This window comes from Hemitrygon akajei, chromosome 15, assembly GCF_048418815.1.
Source record: "Hemitrygon akajei chromosome 15, sHemAka1.3, whole genome shotgun sequence".
NCBI classification, from domain to species: Eukaryota; Metazoa; Chordata; class Chondrichthyes; order Myliobatiformes; family Dasyatidae; genus Hemitrygon; species Hemitrygon akajei.
Window position 1 is genome coordinate 3,353,312 of NC_133138.1, and position 13,232 is coordinate 3,366,543.

A 13,232-nucleotide genomic window follows, 5' to 3' on the forward strand; every position below is an offset into this window, starting at 1 on the left:
AATCTCGTCACTCGTCCTACCCTTATCATTGGTACCTACGTGGAGCATGACTTCTGGCTGTTCACCCTCCCACTTAAGAATGCTGAGGACTCGATCTGAGATATCCTGGACCCTGGCACCCGGGAGGCAACATACCATCTGGATTCCGTTCTTGCCCACAGACTGTCCTGTCCGTTCCCCGAACTAACAAATCTCCTCACATCACAGCTCGCCTCTTCTTCCCCTCTTCCCTTTTGAGTCACAGAGGCAGACTCAGTGTCAGAGATTCCCCCATTGCGACATTTCTCTGTTAGGACATCCCCCCCAACAGTATCCAATGTGATATCCCTGTTGTTGAGGGGGATGGTCACAGGTGAACTCTGTACTGGCTCCTTAACCCCTTTCCCCTTCCTGACTGTCACCCAGTTCCCTGTGTCCTGCACCTTGGGTGTAACTACCTCTCTGTATGTCCTATCCATCACTCCCTATCCTCCCGAATGGTCCCATCTTTCTATAATGGGACTGTAAGAGACTCTCAGATAGGCACATGGATGATAGAAAAATGGAGAGTAGGTTAAAAAGTCGGTACATCATCTTGGGCCAAAAAGCCTTTACTGTCCTGTTTTCTATGTTTAATGGTCTGAGGTAAGATGCTAGATAGGGAATGTTTAAAGATAAATAATAAAGATTAGATCTACTTGCCACACGTATGCACAGCAAAGCATCAAATCATACAGTGAAATGCTTCATTTGCGTCAGCAACCCTGCTGTCCAAGGATGGGGAATTGAGCTGAACCAGCGACTGCTACTTCTTTCCAAGATGCTGCCCGGCCCGCTGATCTGTGTGGATTTCCAGCATCTGCAGGCTTTCCATTGTTTGCAGTCCAAGGCTGTGCTGGGACAGCCCACCAGTATGTCATGCCCAGAACTCACAAACCCTAATCCGTACATCTTCGGAATGTAGGAGAAAACTGGAGCAAGGGAACCCTCATGTCACAGGGAGAACCAACGTTCATTCCAATTCTTTTTTATCAGGAGTAACCATAGCTCTGAACAGGAAAATTGTGAACAGCCTGAAAACCGCGCTGAACTTTCATGAAACATTAGATAAAAGAAAATTCCATGTGCGCAGCAACAAAGGCTGTGTGTGTGGGAGCATTTCAGTTAGTGTCTGGCCGCACACCCGAGACGGAACAGTGAGGAGAGCGTAGAAACTCCAGCAGCGGGAAGTGAACCTCAATCATTAGCACCGAGGGAAATGGGACACAAAAAAAGGGATTGGTGTAGAAGGGCATCTTTGTTGCAGTGAAGAGCCTGTTTCTCTGTGCACTCCGTGATCTATGGTATGGCTGAACCCTGGGTGCAGGACTACAGTGCCCAGTGGCCCACAACTTTGGAGGTTTGATGCAGGGGGCTGGGAGTGACATCCAAGCTGAGATGCTGCCTGACCTTGACCTGGGAGACAGGGTCTTGCAGTCAAGAAAAAAAGGGAGATGACCCATGACCTTTGACCTCTGACCTTTGAACTCTGTTCCCCAGCTATGACATCATGACCCAGTGCTGGAGATTGGAAGCCACCGAGAGGCCGTCCTTTAGTCAGATCGTGAGACTGATTGGGAAGCAGATGGGCCAGTTCTGTGAACAGGTTCTCTTCAACTCATTATCTCGTGTTCTTGTTATTTATTGCTATTTATTCATATTTGCATCTGCACAGTTTATTGTCTTCTGCACTCTGGCTGATGTTTCACTGATCCTGTTATAATTACTATTCTAGCGATTTGCTGAGTATGCCCGCAAGAAAATGAGCCTCAGGGTTTTCTATGGTAATAAAATTGACTTTGATTGTATTCAGGAGAGGTCAAGGGGCCAGGAATCAGAACCAGGCTTATTACTGTTCTGTTGGATGTCAGCCAGAGGTCGTGGTATATCTTGGTACCAATGACACAGGCAGGAAAAGGGAGGAGGTTCTGAAAGCAGAATACAGGGAGTTAGGAAGGAAGCTGAGAAGCAGGAACTCAAGGGTAGTCATCTCAGGATTGGTGCCTGTACCACGCGACGGTGAGGATAGGAATAGAATGAGGTGGCAGATAAATGTGTGGCTGAAGGATTGGAGCAGGGGGCAAGGATTCAGATTTCTGGATAATTGGGACCTCTTCTGGGGTAGATGGGGCCTGTACAAAAGGGATGGGTTGTACTTGAATCCGAGGGGGGCCAATATTCTTGCGGGCAGGTTTACGAGAGCTGTTGGAAGTGGTTTAAACTAATGTGGGAGGGGGATGGGAACCAGTATGATGGAGATGAGGATGAGCCAGTAGGTTTACAAGTGGATGATGGGTGTAACATGAATGTAAAGGACAAGCCAATGACTGGGTACAAATGCAGACACAGCAAAAAGTTCAAAAAGGGCAAAGAATGCAGGACTGAAGGAGCTGTATCTTAATGTGTGTAGCATTCAGAATAAGGTGGATGAACTCGTGGCACAATTAGAGACTGGTCAGTATGACATTGTGGGCATCACTGAGTTGTGGCTGAAAGAAGGCCGTAGTTGGGAGTTTAACATCAAAGGATATACTTTGTATTGAAAGAACAGACAGGAAGGCATGGGCAGTGGTGTGGCTCTGTTGATAAGAGATGGAATTACATATTTAGAAAGAGGTAACGTAGTGCCAGAGAATGGTGAATCTTTGTGGGTGGAGTTAAGACCCCGCAAAGGTTTTAAAACTACTATGGAAATGTCAGATGAATTTAATGACTACTTCACTGTGGAAGACACTAGCAGTGTACCAGTGGTCTGTATGTGTCAGGGAGCAGGAGTGAGTGCCATTGCTATTACAAATGAAAAGGTGCCAGGCAAACTGTAAGGTTTTACGGTGGATGAGTCACCCGGACCAGAAGGACGACATCCCAGAATCCTGAGAGACGTTGCTGAAGAAATAACGGATGCATTGGTCATGATCTTTCAAGAATCACTTGATTCTGGCATGGTCCCGGAGGACTGGAAGATTGCAAATGTCACTCTACTCTTTAAGAAAGGAGGAAGGTTTAAAAAACTATTTGCATCTTTGCATCATCAATGGGGATGGGAGAGGTTCCGGAGGATTGGAGGGTTGCAAATGTTGTTCCCTTATTCAAGAAAGGGAGTAGAGATAGCCCAGGAAATTATAGACCAGTGAGTCTTACTTCTGTGGTTGGTAAGTTGATGGAGAAGATCCTGAGAGGCAGGATTTATGAACATTTGGAGAGGTATAATATGATTAGGAATAGTCAGCATAGCTTTGTCAAGGGCAGGTCGTGCCTTACAAGCCTGATTGAATTTTTTGAGGATGTGACTAAACACATTGATGAAGGAAGAGCAGTAGATGTAGTGTATATGGATTTCAGCAAGGTATTTGATAAGGTACCCCGTGCAAGGCTTATTGAGAAAGTAAGGAGGCATGGGATCCAAGGGGACTTTTCTTTGTGAATCCAGAATTGGCTTGCCCACAGAAGGCAAAGAGTGGTTGTAGACGGGTCATATTCTGCATGGATGCCGGTGACCAGTGGAGTGCCTCGGGGATCTGTTCTGGGACCCCTACTCTTCGTGATTTTTATAAATGACCTGGATGGGGAAGTGCAGGGATGGGTTAATAAATTTGCTGATGATACAAGGGTTGGGGGTTTTGTGGATAGTGTGGAGGACTGTCTGAGGTTACAGCCGGACATTGATAGGATGCAAAACTGGGCAGAGAAGTAGCAGATAGAGTTCAACCCAGATAAGTGTGAGGTGGTTCATTTTGGTAGGTCAAATACGATGGCAGAGTATAGTATTAATGGTAAGACTCTTGGCTGTGTGGAGGATCAGAGAGATCTTGGGGTCTGAGTCCATAGAACACTCAAAGCTGCTGCTGCATTGGCCTTCATCAATTATAGGATTGAGTTTAAGAGCCGAGAGGTAATATTACAGCTAAATAGGACCCTGGTCAGATCCCATTTGGAGTACTGTGCTCAGTTCTGGTAGCCTCACTGCAGGAAGGACATGGAAACTATAGAAAGGATGCAGAGGAGATTTATAAGGATGTTGTCTGGATTGGGGTGCATCCATTATGAGAATAGGTTGAATGAGCTTGGCCTTTTCTCCGTGGAGCGGTGGAAGATGAGAGGTGACCTGATAGAGGTGTGTAAGATGATGAGAGGCATTGAACATGTGGATAGTCAGAGGCTTTTCCCAGGGCTGAAATGGCTAACACGAGAGGGCACAGTTTTAAGGTGCTTGGAAGTAGGTACAGAGGAGATGTCAGGGGTAAGTTTTTTACTCAGAGAGTGGTGAGTGCGTGGAATGGGCTGCCGGCAACAGTGGTGCAGGCCATTACAATAGGGTCTTTTAAGAGACTCCTGGATAGGTATATGGAACCTATGCAGAACTCCACACAAATGTCCCCTGAACATTTGCCACATTTCTTCCGAACATTTCTCTGAGAACATCTGTTTCCAATTTATGCTTCCAAGTTCCTGCCTGATAGCCTCATATTTCCCCTTACTCTAATAAAACGTTTTCCTAACCGGTTGTCTCACTGTAGGAAGGATGTGGAAGCATTGGAAAGGGTACAGAGGAGATTTACCAGGATGCTGCCTGGTTTAGAGAGTATGGATTATGATCAGAGATTAAGGGAGCTAGGGCTTTACTCTTTGGAGAGAAGGAGGATGAGAGGAGACATGATAGAGGTGTACAAGATATTAAGAGGAATAGACAGAGTGGACAGCCAGCGCCTCTTCCCCAGGGCACCACTGCTCAGTACAAGAGGACATGGCTTTAAGGTAAGGGGAGGGAGGTTCAAGGGGGATATTAGAGGAAGGTTTTTCACTCAGAGAGTGGTTGGTGCGTGGAATGCACTGCCTGAGTCAGTGGTGGAGGCAGATACACTAGTGAAATTTAAGAGACTACTAGACAGGTATATGGAGGAATTTAAGGTGGGGGTTATATGGAAAGCAGGGTTTAAGGGTCGGCACAACACTGTGGGCCAAAGGGCCTGTACTGTGCTGTACTATTCTATGTTCTAACTTGTCTGTTCCTATCCCTCTCCAATGCTATGGTAAAGGAGATAGAATTGTGATCATTATCTCCAAAATGCTCTCCCACTAAGAGACCTGACACCTGACCAGATTCATTTCCCAATAACAGATCAAGTACAGCCTCTCCTCTTGTAGGCTTATCTACATGTTATGTCAAGAAACCTTCTTGAACACACTTAACAAACTTCACGCTATCTAAACCCCTTGCTCTAGCAGGATGCCAATCGATATTTGGGAAATTAAAATCTCCCACCATGACAACCCTGTTATTATTACACCTTTCCAGAGTCTGTCTCCCTATCTGCTCCTCGATGTCCCTGTTACTATTGGGTGGTTTATAAAAAACACCCAGTAGAGTTATTGACCCCTTCCTATTCCTAGCTTCCACCCACAGAGACTCCGTAGACAATCCCTCCATGTCTTCCTCCTTTTCTACGGCCGTGACACTATCTCTGATCAGCAGTGCCATACCTCCACCTCTTTAGCCTCCCTCCCTGTCCTTTCTGAAACATCTAAAACCCGGCACTCAGAGTAATCATTCCTGCTCCTGAGCCATCCAAGTCTCTGTAATCATTGCTCTAAGAACAGATCCACACTCTGCGCTCATCTTCTTTGATCACAATACTCCTTGCAGTAAAATAGACACATCTCAAACTATCGGTCTGAGTGCGTCCCTTCTCTATCACCTGCCTATCCTCCCTCACACATTGACTACAAGCTTTCTCTATTTGTGAGCCAACCTCCTCTTCCCCAGTCTTTCAGTTTGGTTCCCATACCCCGACAATTCTAGTTTAAACTCTCCCCAGTAGCCTTAGCAAACCTCCCCACCAGTATGTTGGTCCCCCTGGGATTCAAGTGCAACCCGTCCTTTTTGTTCAGGTCACACCTGCCCCAAAAGATGTCCCAATGATCCAGAAATCTGAATCTCTGCCCCCCGCTCCAATCCCTTAGCCACACATTTATCCTCCACCTCATTCTATTCCTATACTCACTGTCACGTGGCACAGGCAGTAATCCTGAGATTACTAGCTTTGCGGTCCTGCTTCTCAACTTCGTTCCTAACTTCCTGTAGTCTGCTTTCAGGCGATATTGCTGAGCCTGTATAAGACACTAGTCAGGCCACACTTGGAGTATTGTCAACAGTTTTGGGCCCCATATTGCAGAAAGGATGTGTTGTCATTGGAGAGAGTCCAGAGGAGGTTCCTGAGGATGATTCCAGGAAAAAAGGGGTTAACATATGAGGAGAGTTTGGCAGCTTTGGACCTGTACTCACTGGAATTTAGAAGAATGCATAGGGATCTCATTGAAACCTACGGAATGTTGAAAGGACTAGATAGTCTGGATGTGGAGAGGATGTTTCCTCTGGTGGGGGTATCCAGAACTAGAGGAAACAGCCTCAACATTGAGGGTCGACCCTTTAGAACAGAGGTAAGGAGGAATTTTTTTAGCACTTTATGTCAACTTGTACATCTATAGAATAGATCTGTTAATGTTATTTGACGTGCTGTGTGTGATATATGATTGTGTTATGCACCTTGGTCCCTGAGGGTCATTGTTTCGTTTAGCTCTATACATATTGAATAACTATAAACTTGAACTGGAGAGTGACTGATTGATGAAAACAGAGGAACTAGGAGCATGAGGAGGCCTTTCGGCCCCTTGTGCCTTCCCCCTCCTTTCCATAACATCATCACTGGTGTCCCTGGGCAGAACTTGCCCACACTATCAGGTTCATTATTACTAACATGTTGTTTTACAACGGTACCATGCAAGGACATCAAGTGGAGCTGAAGGGCCCCAATCCGAAACATTGACTCCACAGACACAGCCTGACTATAAGAGTAATGTAACCCTCAGGCAGTGTTAGTTGAGGGAAGGCAGTCTCTGGTCCCACTGAACGTGTGAAATCTGAGGGTGCAAAACCTCCTGTTTGTGTGGATGCCCCGTGATCTGTTCCTCGTTACAAATCAGTGCCACGAAATAACAGACAGCACACCACATGCAACTAAACAATTTAGCTTTATAATTCTTATTTGACTAAAGGGTCAGTAAAGTAAACGGCCCATTTAATGAAACGGTCTAATGTGGACGTTGGAGTTCCTGGTTTCCCTTCTGCTGATCTTCCATCGATTTCCCCGCGCTTCGTCGACTCCCGGCCCCACTCCAAGACCACTCCATCCTGGTGTCTACCAACCCCTCCTTTCTGGCATCTTCTCTCTTCATCTTCCACCGAACAAATGACCCAGATCACCTCGGTCTCAGGAACACAAGAAAAAACATTCCCCTCATAGGATGGCACATATTCCAAAGCCCCTGTTATCTCTGGCCATAACCCAAACACTGCTGCTTCAGAAAGGCCACTACACTGGCAGGGAAACCTTTCCCAGGGCGTTACACTTAACAAGCAGAGAATACACAAGAGATTCTGCAGAATCTGGAAACACACACAAAATGCTGGAGGAACCCAGCAGGTCAGGCAGCAGCTATGGAGGGGAATAAACAGTCAACATTTTGGATCGAAACCATCCATCAGGACTGGAAGGAAGGGGAAGAATAAGAAGGTAGGGGGAGGGGAAGGAGTACGTCCTGATGAAACGTTGTCCATTTATTCCCCTACGTAGATGATGCCTGACCTGCTGAGTTTCTCCAGCATTTTGTATGCAAAGCAGAATTAGGCAATTCAACCCATCGAGTCTGTTCTACCATTCCATCATGACTGATTTATTATCCCTCAACATCATTCTCCGGCCTTCTCACTATAACCTTTGATTCCCTGACTAATCAAGAACCTATAAACCTCCGCTTTAAATATACCCAATGACTGGTCTCCACAGCCGTCTGTGGCAATGAATTCCACAGATTCACCACCCTCTGGCTAAAGAAATTCCTCCTCATCTCTGTTCTAAAGTGATTCTGAGGCTTTGCCCTCTGGACCTAGACTCCCTGACAACTGGGACATCCTCTCCACATCCTCTCTGTTCCAGCCTCCAGCACTTTGCTACATTGGTTCTCTGTCCCTTGTTCTGTGGATCTGAGCTCCAGCTCACTCTTTAATATATATTATTTCTGTTTTTTGCATGATTTTTAAATCTATTTAATATACATATACTTCTATATTATATATCACATTGAACTGCTGCTGCTAAGTTAACAAATTTCACGTCACATGTCGATGAGAATAAACCCGATTCAGCTCCAATGCTGGAAATCCTCACGTTTATTGTCATCTGACTGTACATTTATACAAGCAAACAAAACAACATTCCTCTCGACCTTGGTGCAGCTTGCAAAACAAGTATATCAGAAACAGCACATCAACCAAAGTACTACCACAGATAAGTTAACAAAATGTCATTGAAAATGCAAGTGGTGCACAGCAGAGGTAAAGAGCTTGCTGGCCTTGTGACGAGCCCTCGGTGGGGTGGCAAGGTGTTCAGCAGGTTGGCCAGTCGATGTTTCTGATCCGAGCCCCTTCGTCAGAACTCTGAAACAATGACCGTTTTGTGTTCAGTGGGAGGGAGAGGTGTGGGTAAAAAAGATTAAAAATTAGCTTTATTTGTCACATGTACATTGAAATGTCAAAAACACAGTGTCAATCACCAACACGGGCTGAGGACGGGCTGAGGGCAAATGTCACCACACAACTGGCACCAACGAAGCACGCCCACAGCTTGGTACCTACTAACCGGTATGTCTTTGGAATGTGGGTGGAAACCTGAGAAACCGGAGGAAACCTACACGGTAACGGGGAGAACGTACAAACTCTTTACAGACAGCAGTGGGAATTGAACCCTGATCTTAGAGTTGCACTAGCCACTATCGTGATAGACCAGGATCAGACTCAGGGGGGTGCAGCTACAACACTTTAATAGTATGGAGAGGGGATTCGAGAGGGTGCAGAGGAGATTCACCAGGATGCTGTGTGGATTAGAGAGGGTGCAGAGGAGATTTACCAGGATGCTGTCTGGATTAGAGAGGGTGCAGAGGAGATTTACCAGGATGCTGCCTGGATTAGAGAGGGTGCAGAGGAGATTTACCAGGATGCTGTGTGGATTAGAGAGGGTGCAGAGGAGATTTACCAGGATGCTGCCTGGATTAGAGAGGGTGCAGAGGAGATTTACCAGGATGCTGTGTGGATTAGAGAGGGTGCAGAGGAGATTTACCAGGATGCTGCCTGGATTAGAGAGGGTGCAGAGGAGATTTACCAGGATGCTGCCTGGATTAGAGTGGGTGCAGAGGGGATTCACCAGGATGCTGCCTGGATTCGAGAGGGTGCAGAGGAGATTTACCAGGATGCTGTGTGGATTAGAGAGGGTGCAGAGGAGATTCACCAGGATGCTGCCTGGATTAGAGTGGGTGCAGAGGGGATTCACCAGGATGCTGCCTGGATTCGAGAGCATGATTTATGAGGATAGGTTGAGTGAGCTCGGCTTTTTCCCTGTGGAGTGAAGTAGGATGAGAGGTGACTTGATAGAGGTGTACAAGATGTTAAGATATATCTCAAGTTGGAAACGCTAATACAATGGGGCAGGGCGTGATAGTTCACTGACACTATTATAGTTCAGGGTGTTGAGTTCCGAGTTCAATTGTGAGTTTATATCACTGGGGAGTTGTCTATCGGCCACTGAATTAAAAACATGACAGTGGCACAGGCAACAAACAGAGAAATACCTGAGCATGTGAGAATGGAACAGCAGTTATCGTGGGGGATTTAACTTGCACATAGATTGGGTAAATTAAATTGGTCAAAGCAGTCGTGAGGAGGACTTCACAGAATGCATCTGTGATGGCTTTCTTGAACAACATGTCATGTTACTGAACCTACAAGGGAACATGCTGTCTTAGATCTGGTCCTGTGCAATGAGACAGGGGAAATTAGTGATCTTGTAGTTAGGGATCCTCTTGGAAAGAGTGATCACGGTATGATTGAGTTTCTCGTACAAATGGAGGAATAGTTCGATATAAAACCAGTGTATTATGCCTAAACAATGGAGACGACAATGGGATGAGGGAGGATTTGGTTAGTGTAGACTGAGAACACAGGCTACATCATGAGACAGTTGAGGAACAATGGAAGATTCTCAAAGAGATTTTTCACAGTGCCCAAAGAAGGACTGTATATTCCAGTTGGAAGCAAGGACAGTGAGGGTGGGGACAGCCAGCCTTGGATAACTAAGGAAATAAAAGAAGGCATCAAACTAAAAGCTTGTGTGTACAAAGTTGCCAAGATTTGTGGGAGTTAAGGGTTATGGGGAAAAGGAAGGTAGGTGGAGAAGAGTCCATGGCCAGATCAGCCATGATCTTATTGAATGGCGGAGCAGGCTCGATGGCCGACTCCTGCTATTTCTCACGTTCCTATGTTCTGTTCGGTAATTCCGCCGTCCTCTGCAAGAAGTTTGCACGTTCTTTCCCCATGCTTCGGTTTCCTCCCACAGTCCAAAGACATAGCAGTCAGTAGGTTAATTGGTCATTGTGAATTGTCCCGTCATTAGGCTGAGGTTAAATCGGTGGGCCTGGTCCGCGTTGTAACTTTAAATAAAAATTTTAAGTTGATTGGAGGAAAGTATTGGGAGATGTCAGAAGTAGGCTTTCTTTTACACACACAGTGGTGGGTACATGGAACGCCCTACCAGGCCTGCTGGTAGAGGCAGGTACATAACAGACATTTAGCTGGGCACATGGATGATAGAAAAATGGAGATTGATGTTGGAGGGAAGGGGTAGAGTAGGTTAAAAGTTTGGTACAACACGGTGGGTGCATGTTCCGTGTCTGTTGGTCCTTTTCCTGCTGAACCCTGACGAGCTGTTTCTGATTCCGTGTTTCTCTGCAGGACTACGCCAACCTGTCGAGAGACAGCGATCCAGATTCTCCTCGCTGTCACTCTCCAGTTCACAAAGGGGATGAGATTGGTGCAGACACCCTCCCGCTCATCAACCCCTACAACAAGATGTGAGACCAGGGAAGTGGGAATATTTCCCTCGGTGTCCGAGAGAGCTCAAGGACAGCACAGCACCTGCGTGCTGAGTCTCTGCTTCACCTTCTCCTAATCAATGCTTCATGCTGTGACCACTGACTCAAATAACACAGGGGTTAGACTTGTGCTGAGGTTCTCTGGGAGGGGAGGAGATGTGCTGGGGTATCTGGGAGGGTTAGAGTTGTGCTGGGGTCTCTGGGAGAGTTCGAGATGTGCTGGGGTATCTCGGAGGGTTAAAGTTGTACTGGGGTATCTGGGAGGGAGGAGCTGTGCTGGGGTATCTGGGAGGGTTAGAGACATGCTGGGGCATCTGGGAGGGTTAGAGCTGTGCTGGGGTATCCGGGAGGGTTAAAGCTGTGCTGGGGTATCTCGGAGGGTTAGAGTTGTGCTGGGGGTATCTGGGAGGATTAGATCTATGCTGGGGTATCTTGGAGGGTTAGAGTTGTGCTGGGGGTACCTGGGAGGGTTAGAGCTGTGCTGGGGTATCTGGGAGGGTCAAGGCTGTGCTGGGGTATCTGGGAGGGTTAGAGTTGTGCTGGGGTCTCTCAAAGGGTTACTGCAAGGATGTGGGAAATGAGAGCATGATGGAAGAGGGAAGGAAGGATGAGGGAGGGGGAGAGTGAGGGGAAGAGAGAGGGAGGGAAAGAGGGAAGGAGGAGTGAGGTGGGGGTGGGAGGGATGAGGGTGGGGAAGGGAAGTGGGAGGTGCGAGAGGTGAGGGTGGGTGTATGAGGAGGAGTGTGAGGATGTGTGGGAGGGGGAAGGGGCTCTAATGAATTCACCAGGTCTGCAGGGTTTTGGGGCCTAACTGGAAGCTGCAGGCAATGCCTCTGTCTCATTGCTGCCATGGATACCGCAGGCTGGGGTCTAACTCCGGTGAAACTCTGGTTGGGTTTTCACAGTCATTTACAATTGGGAGATACCGAGTACTGAATTATGCTTTTTAAACAAAGTTATTAGAGTTCTAACATTCTAGCAATCATCTAGCTCACGTTTAAGGCCTTGTCCCTTACATGCTGAAAAATGGGAGAGATGAGGGGGAGTTGGTGGCTGGGAACCATGTTTGCTGTTAGGCCACATTCTCCACTGGGAGATTTATTTATTATTTAGAGATACAGCATAGTAGCAGGTCGTCCCAGCCCAATGATCCCACAACACCCAATTACATCCACATATCTTCAGAATGTGGGAGGAAACCAGAGCACCCGGAGGAAACGTACACAGTCACGGGGAGAACGTAAACCCCTTTACAGTCAGCACCGGGAATTGAACCCAGGTCACTGGTACTGTAAAGCACTGTGCTAACCACTCCACTACCAAACCGGCCCAAGATTCCATGAAATTTCCCAGAATGTCTCTGAGTTGGGGGAAAAATGCATTTCCACAGTGACTGAGGTACCATTAATACATTTTAAAGGTTTCTATTAACCCTTGACACTTGCCCAGGGTATTAATGGCAGCTAGAACATACAACATTACAGTATAATACTAGCCCTTCAGCCCATGACGTTGTGCCAACCTTTTAACCAAGATCAATCTGTCGCTTTTCTATCACTTAGCTCTCCATGTTTCTATTATCCATTTGCCTAACTAAGAGTCCCTTAAATGTCCCTAACAACCACTAACCTAGCAGGGTGTTCCACTGACCTCCCCCCCACCAAATACTTTCCTTCAATCATCTTAAAATTTGGCCTCTCGTATTAGCCATTTCTACCCTGGAAAAAAGTCTCTGGCTGTCCACTTGATTGTTGTCTCTTATCATCTTGTACACCTCTATCAAATTACCTCTAAACCTCTCCTGTTTCATTGTGTTTTGACAATGCTCGTTCCCTTTGGGGGGTTTAGACATAAGAGCAGAATTAGGCCATTTGGCCTATCAAGAGAAAAGCCCTAATTTTCTCAGGAGCCTCTTAGACAGGCACATGGAGGGAAGGGTCGGATTGGTCTTAGAGTGGGTTAAGGGTTGGCACAACATCGTGGGCCGAAAGGCCTGTACTGTGCTGTAGTGTTCTATATTCTGTTCTACAACCAGGAGCAGCATCCGCCCAGCCCCAGCAGAACATAGAACTCTGACAGTCCCTGCAAAGCAATAGAACTAATGTTTGAATGTTGAACTCGTGGAAGCACTGAACACTGTAACCGATAAACTTCCAACGCTATAGAGATTGTACTTGGAATAAATATTAATTAACCTGTCTTGTTCCACTGTGTTTTGACAACTATCGTTCCCT

General features: G+C 46.6%; 1 protein-coding gene across 1 annotated transcript in view; it reads left to right on the plus strand.

Moving 5' to 3' along the window:
• Positions 1-11,619, plus strand: part of LOC140739104 (macrophage colony-stimulating factor 1 receptor-like) — a 108,585-nt gene extending 96,966 nt beyond the window's left edge. The window contains exons 16-17 of the mRNA XM_073067063.1: positions 1,519-1,624; positions 10,859-11,619. Coding sequence (XP_072923164.1) covers positions 1,519-1,624; positions 10,859-10,981 — 229 coding nt within the window. The 3' untranslated portion in view covers positions 10,982-11,619. The remainder of the gene's footprint in view (positions 1-1,518; positions 1,625-10,858) is intronic.
• Positions 11,620-13,232: the final 1,613 nt, after the last annotated feature.